Source organism: Bos grunniens, chromosome 3 (assembly GCF_055505025.1).
Source record: "Bos grunniens cultivar Pamir isolate PY7600 chromosome 3, Bosgru_T2T1.0, whole genome shotgun sequence".
Classification (NCBI taxonomy): domain Eukaryota; kingdom Metazoa; phylum Chordata; class Mammalia; order Artiodactyla; family Bovidae; genus Bos; species Bos grunniens.
The window spans coordinates 4210179-4234810 of record NC_141167.1 but is presented as its reverse complement, the minus strand read 5'-3'; the positions used below and the strand labels follow the sequence as shown (position 1 = coordinate 4234810).

At 49.5% G+C, this 24632-nt stretch overlaps 1 protein-coding gene across 50 annotated transcripts in view; it reads left to right on the top strand.

Moving 5' to 3' along the window:
* The window catches only part of LRRFIP1 (LRR binding FLII interacting protein 1), a 161681-nt gene that overhangs the window by 80603 nt on the left and 56446 nt on the right, over nt 1-24632 (top strand). For 22 of the 50 annotated variants that reach the window (XM_086376197.1, XM_086376133.1, XM_086376161.1 and 19 more), the window contains one exon: nt 7839-7925. In XM_086376197.1, coding sequence (XP_086232323.1) covers nt 7839-7925 — 87 coding nt within the window. Of the gene's footprint in view, nt 1-7838; nt 7926-14490; nt 14509-18345; nt 18394-21133; nt 21179-21797; nt 21849-24632 lie in introns of all 50 variants that reach the window. The other 28 variants (XM_086376170.1, XM_086376145.1, XM_086376190.1 and 25 more) reach the window with 2 other exon arrangements.

Below are 24632 nucleotides of genomic sequence, written 5' to 3'. Positions count from 1 at the left end.
CGCCACTTTCTCCTCCTGCCCTGGTGAATCACTTCTGCTTTAGTTTTGCTCAGTCCCCAGGCCAGGCTGGGCTATCCCTGAGTTCCCTGAAGAGAGGAGCAGCTGAGGTCCTTGGAGCAGTTTTATTACAGCTGGGATTCCTGGTGCTCCGAGCAGGGGGCCTGTCGGGGTCCCTGATAGAACAGGGGTGCGTCTGACTGTTTATCCACTGACTCCGGTGTTTCATCCTGGTAGAACCCACTTTTGCTCTGTGGTCTGATCTAGAACCAGAGCCCATCGAGCCCTTGGCATAGAGACCCGTCACGAAAGTAACTCCTGCTTTTGCTGGTGACATCTTCACATAGCTCGCCAGCCTTTCTCTGGCCCTGTCTGGGTCTGCGCCTGCGTCAAGGGCATTTCAGACAGAGAAGCACTGAAACCACTGGGTGTCATTTCTGGGGCTCCAAAGAGCTCAGGTACCATAGACCTTTCTGTTTCAGTGCAGAAAGAATTCAGTGAGAGAAAAAGTTATAGGTAAGAAGTGATTTGTTATTTGGTAGAAACCAATGCAATACTGTAAAGTTACTAACCTTCAATTAAAAAAAAAAAGAAGTGATTTATTAGAATAGGATGCTTGTGAGGCTTACGAGCGGGCAGGCAAGGTGGTACCACATGACTTAATGAAAACTTACTGGGCTACAGTTTTATAATCAAACAAAAAGTGGGAAAAGGAGACCATCTTTGTCTTTTTTGAGCAGATGTCGCGCCTCCCTTATCAGCTTCTCCTCCAGGTTGAGCAGAGGAGTTTTCTGGTCCTACTTGGTCAAACCAGGTTCACAAATTATTGTTTTTTAATGTGTGTGCAGAGAGCATGTCCTGCGTGCATGTGTGCTAAGTCACTTCAGTCGTGTCCGACTGTGGGACCCTATGGACTGTAGCCCTCCAGGCTCCTCAGTCCATGGGCTTCTCCAGGCAAAAATACTGGAGTGTGTTGCCATGCCCTCCTCCAGGGGATCTTCCCAACCAGGGATCAAACCCAGGTTTCCCACATTGCAGGCAGATTCTATACCATCTGAGCCACCAGGGAAGCCCAAGAATACTGGAGTGGGTAGCCTATCCCTTCTCCAGGGGATCTTCCCAACCCAGGGGTTGAAACCACATCTCTTGCTTCTCCTGCACTGGCAGGCGTGTTCTTTACCACCTGTGAAGCCTGAGCATACCCTAGGGATCATCAGCTTGCTGAGCTCACTGGGCAGGATGTGGGTCTCATGCCAACATTGTTTCATTGTTTGGGCACATGTCTCAGGCTTCTGCTGGGTGATTTTGTTGTTAGGCAAGCCTGCTTGGTTTTGCAGTTAAGCAAACCTGCTTTTCTGAGTAATCATTAACTTACAAGGGTCTCCCATAGTTTTTCTACTTACAGTCCCCTAGTGAAATTAACTGCTTAATCACCTACTTTGTCTCTTTAATCTGACCGTATCAGCAATACTTTGGCTGTCTGTCTCTCCAGCCAGCCCGTGTGCCCTTGTGGCTGGGCTGCTGGCCGAACCTCTGTCCCAGACCATGGGTGGCACTGCAGGGCTGGCACCCCAGGCTCTGACTGGGTGGGCCCGTCTGTTTTTAATTAACCCTTTGTTCAGAAGTCCCCGGAACTCAGACTTGTGCTGCTCTGTGTATTTTTTAGCGTCTCTCAGACCATACCGGTCACCTCAGGGTCAGAGTGTTATCTTGTTTATCGCCAATAAAATGTTGAAAGTGGAACTTTGGAATCAGGGGTTCAGCTTTTGAGGATTATTTTGAGGCCACTGGGGTGATAAAAGAAACTTTCTCACCCCAACCATCTCCATTGTCAAAGGCTGCCTTGCTTTAAAGCCCAGCATCTGTAAGGCTCTGTTTGTGGGGTTCCAGGTCAAGTGGGACCTGGGGATGGGGGAGCTGTGTCTCCTGGGAGGGGCTGGGCCTCTGGCTCTCGTTCCCCTCCAGCCCTGGACTGTCCTGAGAAAGCCGGGGAGCCTGGATCTCATCAGAGGAAGCCTGGCCGGGTCAGCTCCCCCCCCCCACCTCCTTGGTCCTGGAGTCTCGGCGGGACAGGGAGGGGGGCCCAGCTGGGGGGTGGGGGCAACACTGCAGGGGTGTTTAGTGGCAGAACCAAGGCCACCTTCTCACAGCAGGGAGCTTGGTTTTGGTTTCAAGGCTCCTTCACTTCCTTCCTTCCTTCTCTCTCTCCCTCTCAGCCTCTGCTCCCTTCCCCCACCCTTTCCTTCCTTCCTTCAAAAATGTTTGCTCTTTGTTATGAAAAACGTCAAACATACCCAAGCGGAGATGGAATAACAGAAAGCAGAGGTCGTCGCCCTGGAGGAGCAGCCAGCACCCGGGGCATGTTGCAGCCCAGACGGGCGTGGCCCGAGGCTCTGACTCAGCGGTCTTGGGTGGAGCTGGGCATTCTGCATCTTTAACAAGCCCCGGGGGGCGGGGGCTGCTCCTGCTGCTGCTGTTGCTGGGGAGCAAGACCCTTCCCCCATCCCACCACCAGCCCCCGCAGCTGTCAGCTTGCGTGAGGCCCTGAATGTCTCCTTTGTATCTCGACAGAGATGATCTTGGGCAAAGGAAGGAGGGTCTGGGGTCCGGAGCCCCTTCCAGGGATAGTGGACTGACGGAGGAGCCGCAGGACTGGTGGGGCCCGACGGCCAAGCTCTGGAGGGAGCGGGGGAGGTGGACCTCAGCCCTGCGGTGCCCTGGCATTACAGCCGGCAGGCCTGGGGCTCAGTGACCAGGGGGAGACCCGCGGACCTTGACCTCCAGTGAGTACGAAAGGACTACCACTGGCAGCTGGGGAGGCAGGTGGGAGAGGAAGCCTGTGCAGACTCGTGCTTTTCTATGTGTGTGTGTGTTTAAATTTTTATTTTGTATTGGAATATAGCTGATGGCTTCCCTAGTGGCCCAGACGGTAAAGCGTTTGCCCGCAACGTGGGAGACCTGGGTTCGATCGCTGAGTCAGGAAGATCCCCTGGAGAGGGAAATAGCAACCCATTCCAGTATGCTTGCTTGGAAAATCCCATGGATGGAGGAGCCTCATAGGCTACGGTCCGTGGGGTCTCAAAGAGCCAGACACGACTGAGCGACCTCACGTCATAGCCGACGAGCAATGTTCTGGTAGTCCCAGGTGGACAGGCCGGGACGCGGCCGCGCAGGTACACGTGTCCCTTCCCCTCCACACTCCCCTCCCGTCCAGGCTGCCTCCACACTGAGCAGAGCTCCTCGTGCGCACGGTGGGTCCTCGTGGGCCGTCCGTTTGCATTATCGCAGTGTGTGCGTGCGCTTGGTTCCAAGGCCCTGCGAAGGTCGTAGCTTGTGCTCTGAATTCTGTGGGTCTGTCAACCCCTCTCCATCCTTCCCCTTGGTCATCATCTCCTGTGAGGCTGGGAGCTGGGTGGGCAGAGGGTCAAGGTGGAGAAATAAGCCATCTTCAAGGCCAGGGGCGTCAGCAGACCGTGTGAGTCTGGGTGGGCCTGCTGCGTGGGCCTGGGTCTGGGCTCTCATCCATGGCTCTCAGCTTCCCAGGGCCTCGGGGGCCTCCTTGGGGCCTCGGGCTCCTGACCTCCTTCCGGAATCCTCTCCCATCTCTGCTCAGCATCATCCTTGGCACGTGGTTCATGCTCACAGGCTCCCTGACCGGAAGCGTCCCCTCCTCGCCTCCTGGATCTCAAGCCCCTCCTCCCACCCCCGCTCCCGCTCCCCACCCTCGTCCAGAGCGGTGTTTCTAAAGCAGAAGTCAGACCCCACTGTGTTCCTCCTCCTTCAAACCTGTCAGTGCTTCCGCATTCCTTCCTGAGATAAGGTTCCAGACACCAGGGCTGCAGCTGTGGGGGATGCCTGAGACCTTGGGGACCACCCCCCGCCCCGCCCGGGCCCTATCCTGGCACCTCGCCACCGGCCCCCTCGCCCCAGCTTTCTCTTTGCTCCTCAGGGTGGGCTCAGGGCTCCTGATCCCCGAGTGGGTTGTGTTCTCCTCCAGAGCAGCCCAGCACGTTTTTTTTTCTCACCCAATGTAGCACTCACTTGTCCACAGCCCCCCATTGCTTTGTGTGCACCTGTGAGACTAGGCCCCAGCCTTCCCTGGCTGGCTCAGCAGTGCTGCATGACCTGGGCTGGTGGTGGCGAGGGTCCTGCAGCCCGTCCCCTACAGGCATGGGGCAGAAAGTGAAAGTGCATTAGGAAACTTAAACAGTCCAACGTGGCTGTGACCCCCGGCATGTGAGTTGGTATTTTACAAAGTGTCAGTCTGAAGTGGATTTGTCCTGCACCATGGAGGCTCTGGCTGGGGGCACATCAACCCTCAGAACTGCTACCCAATGGTCGCCAGCTAGAGGGCAGGGCTGGGCCCCCCCTGGAAATGCTGGGTGAGTGACCTCATGCCTGCAGGTCACCAGGGTGGACCATCGCTATTTGGTACTTTTTAGTTCCCTGGACAACTTGATCTTACCGAAGATTTCCTCTGCTGCTGTCTTGAAGGATGGGTATTCGGGATGCTCTGTGTCCGTTTTGTGTTCTTGGCAACATGAGTGTTTCAGGATGCACTGTGTTATCGGGGATCTGAGTGGTTTTCTTTCCGGCATCTCAGGCCGTGCCGGGGTTGTTCTGCTGGTACTAGTTTTGTGCTGGTGAAGTTAGCTGTGCGTAGATTCTGTGCCACTTGAAACGTTGGCTTGTGTATCTGTCAGCTTCTAGCCAGAGTCCCAGAGGCAAGCATGGTTGTTTCTACTTCCTGTGTCGTGAGAGCCTGTTCTCCACGTATGAGTCATGTCAGAATCCATGAGATGAAGGGACTTCGTATGGTGGTGACTGCAAGCATTTGAAACTGTGCTGAATCCTCTCCTTCCCTCCCGCCTTCTGATCTAAGGTGAAGCGTGGCCGTGTTGATGTGTCCGCAAGGTTGATTAGCTTGTATCCTAGCAGGGAGTTTGTCCTAGGACTTGGTTCATCCATGTGGTCCCTTTAGCAACACAGGCCCAGGTCCCTCAGATCATGGACGGGACAGACAGGCTGGATGGACGTAAGGACCAGAGAGGGGGCGGGCCCTTTCCTGGGGGGAGGGTGACCCGCCAGAGTAGCCGGGGTCTGATCATGGGCCATGATTTGGGAGACCTGCCAGTCTGATGGGGAGGTCACCCCAGGAGGTGGGGGCTACCTGCTCAGACAGGTCCCTTTGAGGATCATTGCTCCTGTCCCGAGCAGGGCAGGACAGACAGGCCAGGGAGGAGCTGGGCGACCAAGGGCTCAGGCTCCCTTGGATCACAAAGGCTCCCACGCTGTGTGAGCAGGAGTCATCCAGCCCTCACCCACTTGGGCCAGTTCTCCACTGCTGTGTAACCAGTGCCCACAAACATGGCAGCTTGGAACAGCACACGTTTATCAGCTCACAGATTCCGAGGGTCAGGAGTCTGGCCGCAGCCTCCCAGGTCCTCTGCTCAGGGTATCAAACAGGCTGCAGTCAGGGTGTTGGCTGGGCTCAGTCCTTTCTGGAGCACAGGGTCCTGAGCCCAGCTCCCATGGGTGTTGGTGGTGGTCTCGTCCTGCTGGTGTGGGACCAGGGTGCCGCATTCCCATCCGCTGGGGCCACGCTCAGCTCTCAGAGGCCCCCACACTCCTTGTCGCATGGCCCCTCACCGGCAGGAGACTCTGATCTCTAGACCCACCTTTCCAGGCCTCCCCTGGTGAGGTCAGGCCCACCCAGAACTCAGGTCAGCAGTTGAGGGGACCTTGCTCACCGGGGCAATTGTCTCTGCAGCGTGGTGTAACCCAGCCCCAGGGTGACACCCGTTGGACAGCGCTCTGCCCACACTCAGGGGCAAGGCGTGTGTGCAGTGTGTACACCGGTGACGGGCATCTCAGGGACCACCTGGAGTCCTGCCCGCCGCTCACCTCTCTCGCTGTCCCCTGCCAGCAGCCCCTCCTTCTCCAGCCCCTGGGCTCTTTCTTACATCCTCACTCCTCATCCCCCTTCTCTTCCTCCTTGGCTTTCTTTCTCCTTTTCCCAACCGCCCTCCTCCCAAGCTGATGGACTCTGACTGCCTGGTTCCCCACTGGCGTGGACCCTGAGCCAACAGATCTGGAGCCCACGGCTCCCCAGGCAGGGCTCTGAGGCCACTGCGCTCAGCGTGAGTGCAGATCTCTTGCTGGCCCGTCCACGGGGCTGTCGGGACTCCGCGTGGCCACGGGCCAGTCTGTTGGACCTCCCCCCATCCTTCCCCCCACCGCACGACACCCCAGCTCTCCAGTTTGGCTCATCACACAGTATAACATGGTTTAGAAAGCTGAAAATGGCAACGAGGTATCAAAGTTCTGATGGAGCTTGATTCTTGACACCATTGATTTGAAGGACTTGGGCTTAGGTTGGTTGATCAAGAAACCACATGAACAAAGCAGGTTATAGAATAAATTCCTTGTAAAGACATTAGCCAGCCAAACTGCGGCAGGCCAACTAAGGCCAGTTTTCAACTTAGATTAGAATTTAGAAAGAAGACGAATTTGTAGCGCTATGCAATATAATTTGGAGAAGGAAATGGCAGTCCACTCCAGTATTCTTGCCTGGAGACTCCCATGGACAGAGGAGCCTGGCAGCCTGCAGTCCATGGGGTTGCAAAGAGTCGGACAGAACTGAGTGACTAACACACACACACATGCAGTATAATTATAGGGTGAAAGTGAGGGGCGTCGTAGACATCAGGACCCACCATCCTGATGGGAGTCTGGGGTACAGGGTGCCCCGCCCTCAAAATTGGACAAGAGGACTCAGGCCGCCTCACAGCTAGCCAGACACAGTGACCACACCAGAAGCATGCTGGCCGTCTCAGTGGCCTCATTTTAGGATGATCTAAGGAACAGCGAAAGCTGGGTCAGAACTGTTGGAAGCATTACAAGTGAATTCCCATAAAAATTTAAGTGGAAAGGAAAACGGATTTGTTTTAACAGCAGGAAACCTGGATCCTGGCACCTCTGCACCATTTAGCTCACTGGGCCGGTTTATCACCTGCAGCAGTGCATAAGCTCGAGATTTGTAGAACAGGAAACAGGGTTCAAGCGCCAGGTCCCACGGCATTGGTTAGTCTTGGTCAAGCATTTTAGAAAGCTTTTAAATAGAATACTGCGTGCGAAATCAGCTGCAAGTTGACTAGTAGTTAAATGGAGTCGGGTTTTGTTTTAATGTAACCTTTCTAAACAGCTGGAGCCACTCAGCTCTGGTCTGAGATGCTTTGAGAGAAGGTGGGGCTTGCCCAGGCTCCAGTGCTGAGCCTGGAGGCAGCAGGGAACAGCGAGGGGTGACCAGACTGGAGTTCTGGGAAGCAGGGGCAGAGTCCCAGCCCCGTGACCTTGGATGGGTCTGGTGGCCTCTCCAGGTCTCTGCTCCCTGCTCTGTACAGGGAGCACTTGAACCGGTGACCCCAGGGTCTTGTCCAGCTCTGATGCTCTGTTCCTGCATTAATCTGTCATCCCTCCAGAGGAATGCAGACCGCCCAGTCCTGCCACTTGACGGGCTGTGTGACCTTGGGCCCATTGCCCTCTGTGCCCTAGGTCTCTTACTTGTTAACTGGGTGTGATAACATGATCGTTGCAACAAGGCTGCTATGATGAGCCCACAGCTTAATGTGTGTGAAGCCCTCAGAACAGCGCCCGCTTGGCCTTTAGCAGAGTGAGCAATCCTGACTACTGAAAGTATTGTGATTCCTGGGCCCTCTTTAACACGTACGGTCTGTGTTACTGTGTGTTTGGTAACCTCCAAACCGGAGCACCATGGTTGACTGGAGCCTGGAAAGGAGCCGCTGGTCCGTCTGCTAACACAGTCTCCGGGTCTGTTGCAGGCGGAGGCCAGGTTGGCGGCGAAGCGTGCGGCCCGCGCGGAGGCCCGAGAGATCAGGATGAAGGAGCTGGAGCGGCAGCAGAAGGAGGTAAGGCTGGGCTGGTCAGCGGGCCCCCAGGAGGGTCCCTTCCAGGCCCTGTCCCTCCTGTGATTCTGGTCCCGGTCAGGCCAGGCGCGGCGTCCTGGACACTCGACCCGTCTGATCCTCACAGCGCGCTTGCCCGCGTGGATCACACTGGACCAGCCTCCCGGCCTAAAGGAACCAGGAGATGCTGCTTCCAACTGTGGAGCCACAGTTCCCATCCTCTGAATTAAAACGTGAAAGAACAGATTATTATTTTTTGAGGCTACCCAAACAGTCCCGTTTAAAAATACTTCCCTTGCGGTTTTTACACTTTGTAATAGGTTTCATGAGACCTGAAACCCCGTTAAGTGATACAGGGAACAGAATAAACGCCGGATGAAATGGCCAGGGGGGGAAATGGCCCTCCTGGGAAGTGGACAGCGTGGTGTTTACACACCCGTTAATGCTGTTTGCTGCTTTCTTTCACCACCTCGAGCTGGAGCCAGAAGCCACGTGGGCGGCATGAGGGCTCTCTCACTCGCAGCTTGAGGGGTGGGCTTTCCCCTGACCTTAAAGCTCACGTGGTGGGTGAAGGCGTCCCTCTCCAGAGGCTCCGCCTTCTCCTGTGGGCCTCGGCCTCTGGGGTTCTCGGGAGCAGCTACGCCAGGCCCCCCCGGAGGGCTCTCTCTGTTGGGAAGATTTGAACGTTGTGTTGGAGAGGGGGCCAGATGCCTTCTCACGGCGGATTTTCGTACAGAGTCTGGTCTGGTTCACGTAGTCACATTTTCTAAGTTGAACCAGTGTTTTAAAACTCGTCAGGCTTCAGATAAAACTGGATTTCCAGCCTCTTGTGAAACTGCAGTTTCTGCCAGGTTCCCAACGTCACATTCCCCATGGGGGTGAGTCCCTCACGCTCACTCTCGCCCCTTCCCGCTGCCTGCAGGGTCAGCCGCTCTGAGTGAACTCAGGGGAGGGGCGTGGACAGGTCTGAACTTGAGGAGGAAACCTCTTGCGTGTGGCTGCGAAAGCAGGTTGGAGGTCACTAGAAACTCAAGCCCGGGGGCTTAGTTAGGGGAGTCATACCTCGGTCCCAGTGGTGGAAAGCTGAAAGCCGCCAAGGAGGGCGTGATGTCCTTGAGAGAAAGGCCACCCCCCAGGCCAGCAGGGATGCTGGGAGGTGAGCCCGCAGTAGGGCAGCAGCCACGTTTCTTGGGCATCACTTGTCCTGTGTTTACATGCAGACAAAGACTAAACAAATATTTGAAGGTAGATCAACCACGCCCTCCCTCCTTGTTGGAAATACAAATACGATTGTAAGTAAGTTCTAGCTTTTATGATATTTTGCCTCTAGAATTAATTTAGTATTTTAATTTGGGGGCTTTTCTTTTGATTTACTTGGAGAAGCATGGGTCTGACATTTTCTCAGTGCCTCTCCCACCTAGAATCACATTTACCGTTTTAAAAAATGGAAATAGAGCCTCCTGAATTCTCAAGTTAGTTATTTGAACTCTGCAGTTGAGCTGAAACTGCTTAATGCTGGGGTTACCTGCAGCCCCTCCCCTGCCATGAGGCTGGTTAAGGGCGAGGGTGGGAGCCTGACTCATGTTCTTCTGTAAACAACTCTGGGGACTGGACCTGGCCCAGAGTAGTTGTTAAAGTGCATTCCAAGAGGCGTTTTCAGGAGACGCTTCAGGGAGGAGTACTTGCACTGGGAGGTGGAGAGGAGGCGTAGACCTCGTTGTCTGTGGGCCTTTGTCACCCGTCTGTCTGAGACACGTCACCTGGGCTTTAGGAATCACCCTGACACCAAGAGCCGGCACTAGACGGACATAAAGCGTACGCATTGGAGGCCACCTCGGTTTTTAGGTTAGGGATTTTATTTATTTGTTTTAGATTTAATTTTATTCTTTATTATTTATCGGCCGCTCCGCAGTTTATGAGACTTCAGTTCCCCAACCAGGGACGAACTCAGGCCCCGCCAGTGAGAGTGCTGAGTCCCAGCCACCGGACCCCCAGGCAGTTCCCCGAGTCAGAGATTTTAAGTGACGGATTGATTGTCCGGACTGCCTGGTGCTGATGTCTGTTCAGAATGTTGCTGTTCACGCAGTAACTCCTTGCACACCGTGAGTGCAGGACACCGGGAGCCCCTTCCCTGTGCTTTGGGAACCCACGGCAGGGACGTTCAGGGGTTAGTGCCGCGGCTTCATCAGTTCCTGGGGCGGGGGCTGCGTTCCCCAGCCTCCAGCAGGAGTGGTGGCTCGTTCCTTCGTCTGCTTCCCCTGCTTCTCCTCCAGCCCCCAGTCTTTTTATATTAAGGCCTTAAAAGGGCTGTAAGAAGAATTTTCCACAGTGTTTTGTTGCCCCATCCTGGTTTCTCCGCCTTTGACTGAGTATCCACACTGCACCCTCCTCTGCTGGTAGTAAGTGTTTTTGGCGGCCTGTGGCTGTCCCCTCTACCTGAACCACTGGACTTGGGAAAGATGACCTTGAACCTGAAAGGAGGACTCCCTTTGGTTTCCGTGGTGGAAATCATTTTACCATTTGTCTCACAAAGTAAGAGAAAGTTACTCTCACCAAGAACACAAAGGGAAAATTTCTACCAAATCAAGGTGAAAGTGAGTTAAATAGTATGTGTGTACATATCTATCCTCCAGATTATAATATATTCTATCCTTAATTATGGGCAGAACTGAATTAAATATATATTAGGCTGTCCAGAAAGTTCGTCCCAGTTTTCCTGGGCGCTCCCAAACGAACTTTTTTGGCTAGCCCCTGCTGAATCATATGAGCAGCATGTTATTCACAAAGTTCTTTGGCAGAAGTTCTTGTTTTAGAAAATAAAGGTTAAGAGGAATTAAGCTAAGTAAGAAATTATGTGAAGTGCCTCCTTTAAAAGCAAAGCACCCCTTTCTCTTTTGAGTCAAGGGAAGTCCCCTTCCGTTCCACGTTAATTCTGCAAAGTGATCTCTTGCTGAACTCCTGCACTGCAGTTGCAATACCTCGAGCTGCAGAACTGCAGCTGCTACCCAAAGATGGGAAACTTCGTCTGAGCCATTCGATCTCGGTATCATTAAATGGGCATTGGGTGTCAGCAGGGGAGTGACCTTGTGGAGTCTTCCCCCAGCCCACCCCCGCCAGCACTGGGCTCCCAGGACAGAGGAGCCCGAGGACTTGAGCAACCTGGCCCAGCTGCTGTGTGGCGTGGCCTGCCCTCAGGTGTCTGGTGACTACTAAGGACCTCAGGCTTTGCAGAGAAATTTGATTAAAACCTGGGAAATCTGATTTAAAAATGCCACAGTTTGCCTCCCTCGGTCAGACACACAAGTGCCGTTGGTTAATAGATGCCATTAGAATTTCAAAAAAATTTTTTTAATTTTATTGAGGTATAGTTGATTAATAACATTGTATTAAACCTCTGCTGAATGGCAAGGTGATTCTGTTTTACCTATATATTCTTTTTTGTCTTTTTTCCCCATAGTGATTTATCATAGGATCTGATTATAGCTCCCTGTGGTACACAGTAGGGCCTTGTTTATCCATTCTTTATGTAGCAGTTTGTACGGAAACTCTGTATTCTTACAGTAGAGACACATACGTGGTCACGCGGTGAAACGGCATTGTTGTGACTCACAGGGAAGGTCTTGCACGAAAGCGGTGCACTGACCAGGGGGTTCTTAGCATTCAGTCCCCGCAGGGACGCTTTCAGACATGGGAACGGGTTTCCAGGGTGGGTGTGTCTGAGCGTGAGGACCCAGAGGAAAGCTCACCTTCACTGCCTGGAAGGTACCTTAGGTAAACGTCACCTTTTTAAATGAGCCCTGTGTGGGTCTCCTCTGTGGGACCCTTCTCCCTGCCATGAGCTCAGGGACAGGCCAAGGAGACTGCGACGGTGTCTTCTCTGCTGAACGCACGCCTTTCTCAGGGTCAGACCACATGCCTGGCGACCACGCCCCACACTGTGAATTATCTGGGTGCAGAAAGACACCCTGAGTGGGGGGCCTTGCATGTGTCAGGGAGGAAGCAGAGGAACTAACTCTTGTCAGCACAGCGAGTGTGGACACCGAGTGAAGAAGCTGCTGGTGGAGAAAGGCAGGGCGGGCAAGGAGGCTGTGGGCAGAGAGCTGGATGGCGGAGGCTGGAGCGCGGACGGGGGCCCTGGCTCGGCCCAAGGTTTGTATTCAACCTGTGAGCCTATGAGCGCTCACTCACACCAAGGACAGCTTTGCACGCATAAATCCAGTGTCCTTGGGGCAGGAGAGCATTGCCACGGACCGTTTCTGTCTAGTTCCTCAACTAAGGGATTTGGAAGGTTTAAGATAAAACACGTGGATATGTATTAATAGTCAAAGCGGACTGGGGTGGGGCAGGGGGTCGGCAGGGACCTCCCGGAGCCCCCTGGAATGTGGCGGTGCTGGGCTTGGGTGCCCTCACCGTTGGGAACAGGGTCTATCCGGGTTTTACTGACAGATGAGGAAAGCAGGCCTTAATTAGACAGAAGCCGAGAAGGTGGCCGAGCCAAGATTCAAACCTAGAACCGAAAAAGCTGCAGAGCCTGTAATCCTCACCCTCTGCCTCCAAAGCAGGCGTGTCATCACCGGTGGCAACAAAGGGCCTCACCAGTGTGTTGACCTCGGGATTAACACCAGCAGGGCGCACGCTGGCACTCATGCAGCACGGGAGTGCAAACACCCACGTAATCCTCAGCGGTTCACAAGCGGAAGCACACCTTGAAAAACCAGTTTTTTTCCCTTGGTGCTGATTCGGGGCACGTCATGGGAATGCAGAACAGACCGTGGTGTCCGCCCGTGTGCTAGAGAGACACGAACAGTAGCTGTTGGTCTGGCTGATTCTTAGCGTGACCCAAGTCCAGGGCTGCGGGGTGTGCACAGGTGTGCCCATCTGGAGAGAGGAGGCAGACGGCTTTCAGGTTTGGGGCCGTGCTTTTAGTAGCGAGGATGGCATGCAGGCATACTCCTGGGTCTCCCCTTCGCATATCACGTCTCTGGGCCTGCCTATAATTAGATCCAGCCCCATAATCTGTGTTACACAATCTGTCAGCACTGGCATTTTAAGTTGTTGATGAAGTGGAAATGAATATGCTTTGGAAGACCGGTGTTTAACCTGTAGCATTGGTATTTCAATATAAAAATTGAGAAACACGATCCCTCCTTCCGTGTGGTGGCGAGCCACCACACCGCTGCTTCTGAGCAGGGCAAAGGCCTTCCTTGACACGGAGGTGGGCTTGGCAGCAGGCGAACGGAGCCTGTGAATGCCTGGAGAGCAGTGAGGTCCCTGGAGGCTCATGAGAGCAGGAAGCTGACGACACCACTGGAAGGTGTTGGAGGTGGGTGGTGGATGAAGCCACGCTGGTGCCTGGGCCCCTCCAAGGCCAGCATGGAGAGTGCACACAGAGCAGAGGTGAGCCGAGTGTCCCCCCTCTGGTGCTGGAGGAGCTGGGTCTGTCAGCAAGGCCTAGCAGACCCGGACACGGGGGCTGGGAGCAGGCTGGTGATCCATCCTGGTGGTGCAGGCAGCCCCAGCCTTGCAGCTGAATGGTTCAGAGGTTCTCTTCACCCCTGCGGATGCTGAGAACCGACTGCGTGGCTGTGCTTTGGGGCTATCTCAGAGAACTATGAGCTCCTTCTTAATGGATTTATTAGGGAGAATATGCAGATGTTCTTTGGGAAATCTGAGTGAAACTTCAACTCTGTCTGAGAGCCTAAACTAATGGGAAAAAAATTCTGGTGTGATGATCAGGTGATCTGATGATCAGGGCGTGTCTCTTGTTGTTACTGACCTGATCAGCATTTCTGTTGGAGACTAACATCTAATGCAGTACAGGTGCTGGGTATATTGACATCTGCTCACCTCTGTAGGACTGGAAGCGTGGGGTCTGAAGACTTACAGCTGTAGCAGTGCCTTGGGCCATGCTCGGCAGTTTTGTTGGGTGAATGAAGAATGAATGAGTGAATGAGTGATGGAATAGGCATCTCAGTCTTACCTAGGGATTACTACAAAATTAGGAGAAACCTCTAGAGCAAGCTAGTATGTCCCAGTATGATAATTAGCGTTTCAAAATGTGTTTCAGTTATATCCTCGCGATCAGTCTGTTTGGTGGAAGTTTTCCTGATTTGTATCTGCATGAATCCGAACATGAAAGAATGTTTCCTAACTCTTTGTGAATCTGACCAGCTGACTTTCCAATTAAATTTCTGTATTTCTTTGCTACACTTTGGTCATGTGAAAAGAAATTTTATATTGAGGATGAAGTTCTTTTTCCCATTAGTGGTATTAGTTAACACAAACTTTTGCATTAGACTAATAACAGGATTCTCATAGACTTGTGTGGACGTGCCTGTATTTCATCAACGTAACTAAAATAGAATGTAAGATCTGTTATGAAATTACTGATTATTTCGATGAGACTACAAGAGAGTTTTTTTCATTCCCGTTTTACCGGTTTTTGCTTTGTTTCAATATGGCTTTTATTCATATTTCTAGGTCCTTATAGAACCTTTCTTTCTGATTTTTCTACTTCTGTAATTGGATTTTGTGTTTCTTTCCCGATTTCTTTTGCCCTTCTCTGAAGATCTATCAGGTTCAAAAGGTAGGCTCTTCCGTATTTATTTTCTGATTTGCATGTACTCTTTTTCCCTTGCCAAGGACCTGGTCGCCTTTCAGAAATAACGCCTTTGATTGAGAACTCATTAAAGTTCTTACTGCTTCTTTTACTGTCATATTCGTGAATTGGTTTGAGCACGAATGCTTAGGTGTTCACATCAGCCCCCACGAAAAGCAGCCGTCAGCACACATGTCTGTGTACTGAATGCTTTTTCTATCTCCACTTTTCTCAAGAAATTGGAAAATTGTTTAAGAAAAAAATTAAGACAAAATAAATCACACTTTAGAGTCTGGAAAACCGTTTAGAATCAGACATTTGAAAAGAAAGAGTATCCTTGCATGTAATTTTATTATTAATAGTAAGTGCTGAAATTTTCAGTACATGTTACTATACGTTGAGATTATTACATACTGAATTAAAACTGAGTAAAAAAAGAAAATGATGGTATAAAAATAAAACCCAGTAGCTTAAAACAAACCTGCCTTCCATCCCTAATATTCAGAGTGCTACCATGCATCTCTGTTTCCTAAGGGTATTTTGTAAAGGCAGTGAGGTTTAGAAATAAATGCGCTGAGCTGTCCCGCTACAGAAAATAAAAACAACCAAGTCAGTGAGTCCTGATCCAGCAATAATGAAGGAAGGCGCGAACGGTTCCCTGAGAATTTATAGAAAAGTGTTTACAGGGAGTCTTTCCCATAAATGAATTGAAATAATTTCTCGTTTACAAACATATTTAGTTTATAAAGAAGAGTTATAGTTGTCTTTGAGAGCAGCTAAGAAAATCAACAAGGTGACCTAATCTCATGGGTTAGAACATGCAAGCCCTTTAAACACAGAACATCAGTGTGTTTACATTTCCAGAGGCTCGGGCTCCTGGGGCTGCTGTCTGGTTAGACCCCAACCCGGAGCCACTTCTGATTTCTTTAGAATCATAACCTTCTCTGGAGAGTCTGAATTGCCTCAAGTAGCAATTTCCCAAATTTCCATTTGGTATTCAATGAAAATGCCCATTCACCAGGATTTAGAGTTCTAAGAAGCGTACACCAGACAAACAAAATGAGTAACATCTCCATTTCCTTCTGCACTTGACTCCTCAGCCTTCACTAGCCCTCCGGGAGCCACCTGGCACTTTGTAAGAATATTAAATGCAGTGTTAATTTTGAAAAAAAAAAATTGTTTCTGGATTCCTTTACCAGCTGCAGTTCCACATTGCCTCCCCCCCCGCCCCTCTCAGTCTGCATAAATATTATCCCCCAAAGTGTCAAGAAACCAGTTAAGAAGGTGCCAAGATCTATTAGAACTTTGTTAGTTTTTGCAGAGTCCACTTGGAACTGTATACTGAGGCTAGAGTTCGAAACCACACATAGAGAATCCAGGTCAGAATTTCACAGGCAAAAGGCAAGGCTGGGAACCGTCACGGTAACTGATGGAATAGGACACAGTCAACTAAAACCTAGACAGGGACTCCTCTCTGGTCGTTTCTACTTGACTCATTCCCATCTGGTGCTGGATCAAGAATATCTCCTGCTCACTCCCAGGGATACGCCGTTAGAATCTTGTCAGAATGGTCACGTGTCACACAGTACAGGCGGCCCAGCTGGCCCTTAGTGGTAAAGAACCCACCTGCCAATGCAGGAGATGCAAGAGACCTGGGTTCGAGCCCTGGGTCGGGAAGATCCCCCGGAGGAGGGCACAGCAACCCACTCCAGTGTTCTTGGCTGGAGAATCCCATGGACAGAGGAGCCTGGAGGGCTACAGTCGGACATGACTGAGGCGACAGCACAGCACGCACACCCAGCACACACAGCTAAAGGGAGCTCAGGGAGCCCTCAGCGGAAAAGCAGATGTCCATTATTATCATAAAGACATGACCCGGGACGCAGGGGGAGGAGGCAGTAAGGTTTGGTGGCAGCCCGTGGGCTGTCTCCATCACAGTTTCTCTTGTGTTGAATCAAAGCTGTTTCTGAAAGTCAAGCACGTGTGCGCCCGTCTGGCTCTCGCTTCCCTCTGCATGGCTCACCGGCTCCTCACAGCCTGCGTGTGCGGTGTCTGCACTTCCTAGAGTTTGCTGTGCCGCCCCTGCTACTAACACCAGGACGACTCCTTAACTGTGCTTTTCCAGGGGCGTCCTCTCCCCACGATGGCTTGGAAACGTAGCTAGAGTTACCGCAGCTGTTTATAAGGCCACCTGTGAACTCAACGGAAGATTTTAAATACTGGTTCTTACTTTTGTCCTAAAAAGTGGGACAGGTAGAATGCAGTATTTGATACGGGTATAGAATTGGCCAAAAAGGAAAAGACAGAAATAGAAAAACGGATAATGTGGACCTCTTTTGGAATTTACTTTTTTGTCAGATTCTATAGGCCCATTCCTTTTTAAAAGCCACATTTTCTATCTTTGTAGTCAGGGCATGAGATAAAGGAGGGTTGATGGCATCGAACTTTTATACATGGAGCTTGACAGTGAAAGCGGAGCTAGCAGGATTTGAACGCAAAATAGCTTTAAGCAGTTGTGTTTAACTTAAGCTGTTGTTGAAACATGACTGTGGGAAATATTTCCCTTCTCAATTTATAGTCTAAGGGAAGGAACTTACAGAAAAGTGTTTGGCTCATGTGCTTTAGCTGCTCAGGTTCTATATTGGTTGAATTTTTAAAGCACTGATAAGTTCTCTCCTAATTTTCTTCGTCACGTTTTCTACTTACCACCATTCCTAAGAGAAAGGGGCGAGACCATTGAAGGGCCATATGTTTTAAATCTGGCCGACTTTTAAAATAAACAGAAACTAAACCAAATATAAAGCCAAGTATAACAGCAGCAGCCTGTTTGGGTCATTGTAAAACCATTTCAAGTGCTGTCGTGCACTTCTCACATGCAGTATTTTCCCTCTGATTTTAAGTTTTTCGTGTGCGAAAGGAAAATCATCTCTGTGTTATACAATACGAAGGTTTAGATGGTGGTTTCTTGGTTTTCTTATTGGAAATCAGGGAAAAGTGAGGAGAAAAGCAAAGCCCCTTTATTTGGGACTCCACCGGGGCTCCCACCTAAATTGGGAATTGCTATATTTTGGCGACAATAATAGCCATCCTGAATCTGCTTTTGTAATTCTCACTTGGGCAGCTGCAGTTTAGATAGGCAAGGTGAAAGCATGGAGACATTGGCTTTTTTTCCCTGTATCAAGACCTCTTCTACAACAGGCTGCTTGGCCATCTTGCCATTAGCAGCATATGATAAAGACGTCCACAGCCCAGAAATTCTCGAGGGCCTAAATTTAGCATAGATATCAGATGGCTGGAGCAAGTGTATCAGAAATCTAGGGCTCAGGACATCGTTTCTGCCCCTTTCCTCTGGTTTTCTCATCCCTGTTGTAGCAACAGAGAAATGGCTCTCCGGTTTGGCTTCTCTTAAACAGGGGTGGAAAAGAGCCGGACACGACTGAGCCACTGAGCACATGCACACGTGCGCGCGCACACACACACACACAGTGTTTTATGGCTGCAGTACATTTTCTCCGAGGGCACAGCCAGCTTGACAGAGGGGCTCGTCGTGCTGCCGGGCTGTTGAAATTCCTGATCTCTACGGAGGTCTCCCCCTCGCCCCAGCAATGCTTTGTCCTGGCCTGTCTTCCCAGGTGGGGAGGGTCATCTTCCTGGGCTCACAGGTGGTGTGGGGGTCTGCAGCCCCCTGCAGAGCCCCGCCTGTTCTAACTCGCGTTGCCTCGGCATGTTCCCTTGACCCTGGGGCTTAGAAATGCATGTCGGAACAGTGTCCTACTCAGAGCACATGTCACTTCTTGCCTCATCTTCTTTCCCTTCTGTCTACAGAAATATTATGGGCTGGATACAAAATGGGGCGACATCGAGCAATGGATGGTAGGCCTCAAATATGATTTTTCAAAGCTTGAAACGGTCTGTGATTTCATTCTCCCACACTGTAATTGCATAGCTAGATCCTGGCTGCCCCCTAATTTAATACTGAGAGGCTGCCTTCCGGGGATGTTTGCATCTGGTCTGCTTGTTTACAGCCCCTGTGAAGGCTGCTTAGAAAAGGTCCGGCCAGGCGTCTGGTGAGGCGGCTGGCTCCTGGAGCCCCCCAGGCTAGCATGGGGACACTCATGCCGGACCAGGGCCCCCCAGTGTGAGAACCTTCCTGTGACCGGCCGGCCTAGCCAGCAGCTCTAGCCGGAAGCCAGAGGAAGCATTGTGCTGTGTGGTCTCCGTTCCCAATTGCAGTCAGCTGCCCGGCCACTCTCCTTCCGAACTTTATCCTTCACTGCTGGGCCCTGCTCACCTCGTGCACTGTCCCTGAGAAACCATGGTTCTTGGGGGAGAAAATTCCTTTATCTTCTCACCCTGTTTCCTGGCACAACTTATCTGTTCTTCGTTGCCGGGGACCAGCCCCGGCTGATCCAGGGTATTCGAAGGAGAGACGACGTAGGCGAAGATCAGGAAACAATTGCTTAATTAAACGTTAATTAAGGATATAAAGAGTAATAGAATGAGGATAGCTCAGTGAGGAAATTCAGTGGAGAAAAGAGGCTGAAATAAGGATAGCTCAGTGAGGAAATTCAGTGGAGAAAAGAGGCTGAATAATTCAGCCAGAAGGTAAGAGAAAGAACGACATGGGGAGACCAAGTTTCGGTGAACAAGGCCCGCACTTTATTTTCCAAAGTAGTTTTTATACCTTAAGTTATGCATAGAGGATAATGGGGGAAGGGGTAGAGTCATGCAGCAAGCCAGGCTTTCTTCCTGCAGACTTATCATATGCAAAAGCTTAGGTGATTTGCATCATCTTCTGGCCCGGAGGCCTGTTAACATTTTAAGACCCTTTCTTCAGAAAACTTATTTTTCTCTAAAGGTGATTGGCCAGGAGCCACCCTCCAAAAGCATTAGATAAAGTTGCATTCCTACAGAGCAAAGGTGTGGTGGGCTATAACAAGAAAAAGAATTAACTCAAGGGTCCTAGGTTACAAACATTAAAGCTACTACTTACACCAATTATATTAATCAATACACTGCCAGGGACACAGCAGGTAAGGGATATGGAGACTTAGCAGCAAACATTGGCCCAAGAAGTGAAAATCCCTTCACCAATACAATTTCTAATCAATCTTTTAACTACTCAAAAGAATCTGTGTTTAGACAGTTTAGAACATCTCCTGCCTCTCACGGTTGGGAGGCTCTGAACAATCACATGTGGCCTGAAAAACCTATTCAGGCAGGCTAGAGGATTTCCAAAGGAGTTTGTAGGTTAAACACTGTCACACCCAGGAATCGTTAACTGGAGCTGTAAGCTAACTCTTTTTTCAGAGAGGTAGTGGGGGACAGCCCCCCATAAAGTCAGAGGTGTAGGTGAAAGCTCAAAGCAGAAAGTAGGCAGACTCTGGTTTTGGGGGTAGATGGGGGACTCCTGAGGCTCGATCCCGCCTGCGTATGCCGAGCCTCCTTCCTCATGACCTTTGTCATGGGTGGAGCTCCTCACGCTGGCTCCTGGCAGTGATAGAATTCCAGCTGAGCTATTCCAGATCCTGAAAGATGATGCTGTGGAAAGTGCTGCACTCAATATGCAATATGCACTCAATATGCAATATGCCGGCTCCCGGCACTTCGTCATTTAAGAGCTGGCCTGCCCTTCACGATACCACCCCCCGTCCTTACAAGCCTTTCAGGCGGAGATGTTGCCCCACAGTGGGAGGCTCTGGAAGGGGGGTGGGCTCTGAGAGCCGTCCAGTGGTCATCAGTTCACCCCCAAGTGCCCCCCACCTCTCCTTGTCCTTGTCACCTTGCTTGCTGGCCTCACAGACATCATCGCATCCTTCCAGCCTTTGAGAACCAAGCCAGTATGCAGCTGTCCCATTAAATGTCCCTTATACATAAAATGATCCAAGGAAATAGAAAATTACCTACATCGTAGAGATCTGTGTATAATATAAAAGAAAACAGCTGTTGAAATACAAAGAACACACAATTCCTCTATTTAAACAATTCAACCTCTGTTATGTGTAACCATCATTTTAACGCTTATATGGCATAGGTATAAATTTAACAAATCTTAAGACACAGTTAAAAGAGGTGTCAGTGTTTTATATGCCACTGAGAAAGAAAATGCTAATTATAATTGTGAGCAACTTTGATTATAAGGTATGCCTCGACTTCAGAGAAGTCCAGATGCAAAATGAAACATCTTAGGATGCAGTGAATGTAGTAGATAGGGTGGCATCCACGTTGGATCTCTTGCAGAAATGGTTTCTTCTCTGATTCCTGAACAGAAGTGAGTAGGTTTTGAATGTCAAAAGTAGGTTGATTTAAATGCACCAGATTCGATTAGAAAAAAAAAAAAAAAAAAAGAGCCTGCTTTTCACCGAACACATGCTTGTTTTTAAAGCCAGAATGAAACATCCCAATGATTTGTGTGCTTAAGTTCCAGCCTCCACCCCCACCTGCTTTAGAAGAAAACATTTTCTCCCAGTGGTTTAATTGAGGCCTTTAAGCAAAGTAAATATTTGTTTGACATTTATATCAGAAATACTGTATTGAGACGCGGTTGGACGGTCTTAGGGCTTCTCCTGTCTGCCTCTAACCTTTCTGTGCTGTCTCCTCATTGCTTTGGTAGGAAGACAGTGAACGCTACTCTCACAGATCCAGAAGAAACACGTCGGTTAGTACTGTCTTCCTCTGTTACCTCGGCGTTTCGGCTGAAGTCTGCTTGGCTATTCTAGTGGCTGAAATAACATTAATTATCTCTCTATCTGCCCACCTATCTATAAGTATATATATCTGTCTACAGATCTGTGTCTATATCTATATCTAAGAAATTAACACTGATACGATTACCGATACAAAGACTGTGAACTCAGCTTTTAGTACTTTGACTTGACTTTGGTGAGAGGAAACTTTGAAAATTTCCTCAGTATTTATGAATGTTTTAACGAGTATTAATATGTTCATTACAGTTTTAGTGCTTTCTTTGCTGTTGAATACTCATGAATAATTTGCAGTCGTGTGCATGAAGCTATATATTTGTACATAACCAGCGAAGTGAACAACACCACTTTAATGAAGTTAATGTAAAACCATGTTATCCAGAAACAGTCCTGTGATACTTTGCACAAACAGAGCCCTTTTGGGGAGCACACAGGTTCATGGGCACTGAGATTCTCAGAGGGGCCTGACCTGCCCCCGGCCGTGTGTCAGGTCAGCTGCTCTCCTCTGAGAGCTGGGCGTCTCATGTCTGTTACCATATCTCCTCACGGTTGTTTCCATCTTTCTTTCACTAGGCGTCTGATGAAGATGAGCGCATGTCAGTGGGTAGCCGCGGAAGCCTGAGGGTCAGTAACCAGGATGGTTGGGTTTGCATGGTACAGTCTGTGTCCGTGGTCCGTGCCCTCCCACCCCTGCGTTCAAAGTCCTCGTTCATTGTCAAGATGCTTATTTAACATCTGTCCAACGTTGGGATGTTTCTTTGTGATGCAGAGAGTTGATTGATGCATTGTGTCTTTCTCCCCAACGTGGAAGTCATCGTTTTTTCATGTTGGGTCCACGTCACCAAACTGCCCCATTTAGATCGGGTCGTCTCGTTGCTAGTATGATGAGAGGAGCATGAAGACACATTCTGTCCTTACAGAAGTGCAGGCTCCCATCCATTTGGAATCTCAGTGAAGTAACTACAAGTTAAAGTAGCTGTTATGCAGTGATGCTTTGCATGGCTCCTTGAAAGCTGCTGTGGGCTGCCTGGTAAAAAGTTGGAGCACGTTGAATCTATCCAGCCCGGGGCCTTCGGCAGCCTTCCCTTTCATCAACTGTAATGAAATCTCTGCATCACGGACAGCTTGATGGTTGATAAACAGAAATACACATCCTTCCTTAAACATTCCAAAAATCTTAATTATACTTGAAAACATGGTGTGCTTTGGGAAGTTACGTAGAGAATATGTGTTTGCTTATTGGTTCTTCAACTCAATGAGTTAAACTCAGCATGTCATTGACATTTGTTGATGTTCAGTTGCTCATTTGTGCCCGACTCTTTGCGACCCCATAAGTTGCAGCACGCCAGGCTTCCCTGTCCTTCACCATCTCCTAGAATTTGCTCTGACATGGAGTCAGTGTCATTTGCCACTGGGTTAAAGCTGCATCTCCCTGGTAATAATTCAGTCTCAACACAGCCTCTCATTTTACTGAAGGGCTGTATGGAGCAGAAGGCTCACTTTTAATCACTGTGACGACTAAGTTGTGATATCACTCCTAGCCTTCTTATATTCCCACTAAATGTGCATTTAATTCGGCTGTTTATAACAGAAAACTACAAAGGTGATAACAGTTCGCCTTTCTTATCCCCAAGTTCTGCATGATCCAACCAACCAGAGATTAAAAATAGTCAAGGAGAAAAATTTCCAGAGAGTTATAAAAAAGCAAAGCTTGAATTTGCCGCACCGGCAACTATTTACATAGCATTTGACATTGTATTTACAACTATTCACATAGCAAAGAGTCAGACATGACTTTGTGACTTTGCGTCTGAACGACAGCAACACAGCATTTACATTGTGTTGGGTGTTGTAGGGACTCTAGAGATGACTGAATGTATACAGGAGGGTGTGCATGGGTTATGTGCAAAAGCCAGGCAATTTTGAACTAGGAACTGGAGCATGTGCAGATGCTGGTGTCTCTGGGGGTCCTGGAACTGACCACAGCCCCCCGACAGATGCTGAAGGACGGCTGTATATTGTTGCTCTGGTGTTAGCAGTGGTCATTGTCCTTAAAGTGCCAAAAGCAGATACATGGTGACCTTGCCAGAAAGTTACAGTTTAAAAGTGAAGTCAAAGAGCTTCCTTTCTATTTGAAACTTTCTCCTTAGCCACCTACTTGCAAATTCCTCATCTGTCCTGTGACATGATTCATCCAAGAGGAAGTAAGATTCATGTAACGCAAACAGTATCAGTGTAGAACTCAGTTTATAGACTCTGTAGTCAAGGGACAGAAATCACAGCTGTTGAGCAGACCCAGGAGGAGATCAGGTCCTTAAAACCAAGTGAAGAGGATACTTTTTCAAGGAGGAGGAGGGTGAGCATGTGAGCACAGGACTCACATGACCGTTAGCCTCCACACCATGAGGAGGTCCACAAGGGAGCTTTTGATGGAAATAGAGCAAAACCTGATTATTTGGGGGCTCAAATCTCTCTATCAAAACAGCGTTTTCCATCTGTGATACTCCTTGAACTTGTATTCAAGATTTTTTATGTACTTGCATTTTTCTGGGAAAATAATCAGTTCACTTTAAGATTCTCAGAGGGTTTCCTGGCCCCCTTAAAACTATTGTACTATTCGTTACTGTTTGGCTGTTTACAGCATTTATTTCATTTTTAAGGATTTTAACCAGAAATGAGCTAAGCTTTTATGCTGGATACCTGTCTCTGCCAAGATATCAAGTGTGTTTGTTTTAGGATATAAAATTTTAGAGGACCTCCACAGTTAGGACACTGAATAAGAGAGGGGAGAAAGTGGAAAGTTGGTGGTGGGTGGTGTTTGTCGTTAGCCGGGGGGTATGTTCCCTGACGCTTTCCCGTAATGCTCTTGATCTAAAGGAATAGCTTAAAGATTTTAAAGATAAAAACCACAGACCTTGAGAACCTGGATCCTGGGAATAAGAGTGAAACTTTCTTATTTTTATCAATATAGAAAAAGCCCAGAGCAATTGAGGAGGCTGCTCAGGGCCAGGGCTTTGTGACAGCATCACCCCTCAAGCCCCTCCGGGGCCCAGAAGCTCTGGTCTCTCCAGGTTGGTGGGCGAGCAAGGCTCCCCACTGCCCCCTGAGGGCAGCTCGTCTCAGTCCATCTCTGGGTAGGACCAATGTCTGCTGTTTTACATATTTTAATATTTGAAAATCTTTATAGTTTGCAAAGTTCAAAAACCATATCTTTTATCTCCTGACTTTCTCAAAACACAGGCCATCTTCATTCCATTCACAGTGATGATAAGCCCTTAAAAATGGAAGAAATTTTTTTTTCTAGTGTTTGTATGGACATCCTCAGAAAATCTGGATTTAGATATCAGAAGTCTAAGTTTTCTTTATTTAAAAATTGATAGTGATGCATCTATTGACGCTCTGTCTAAC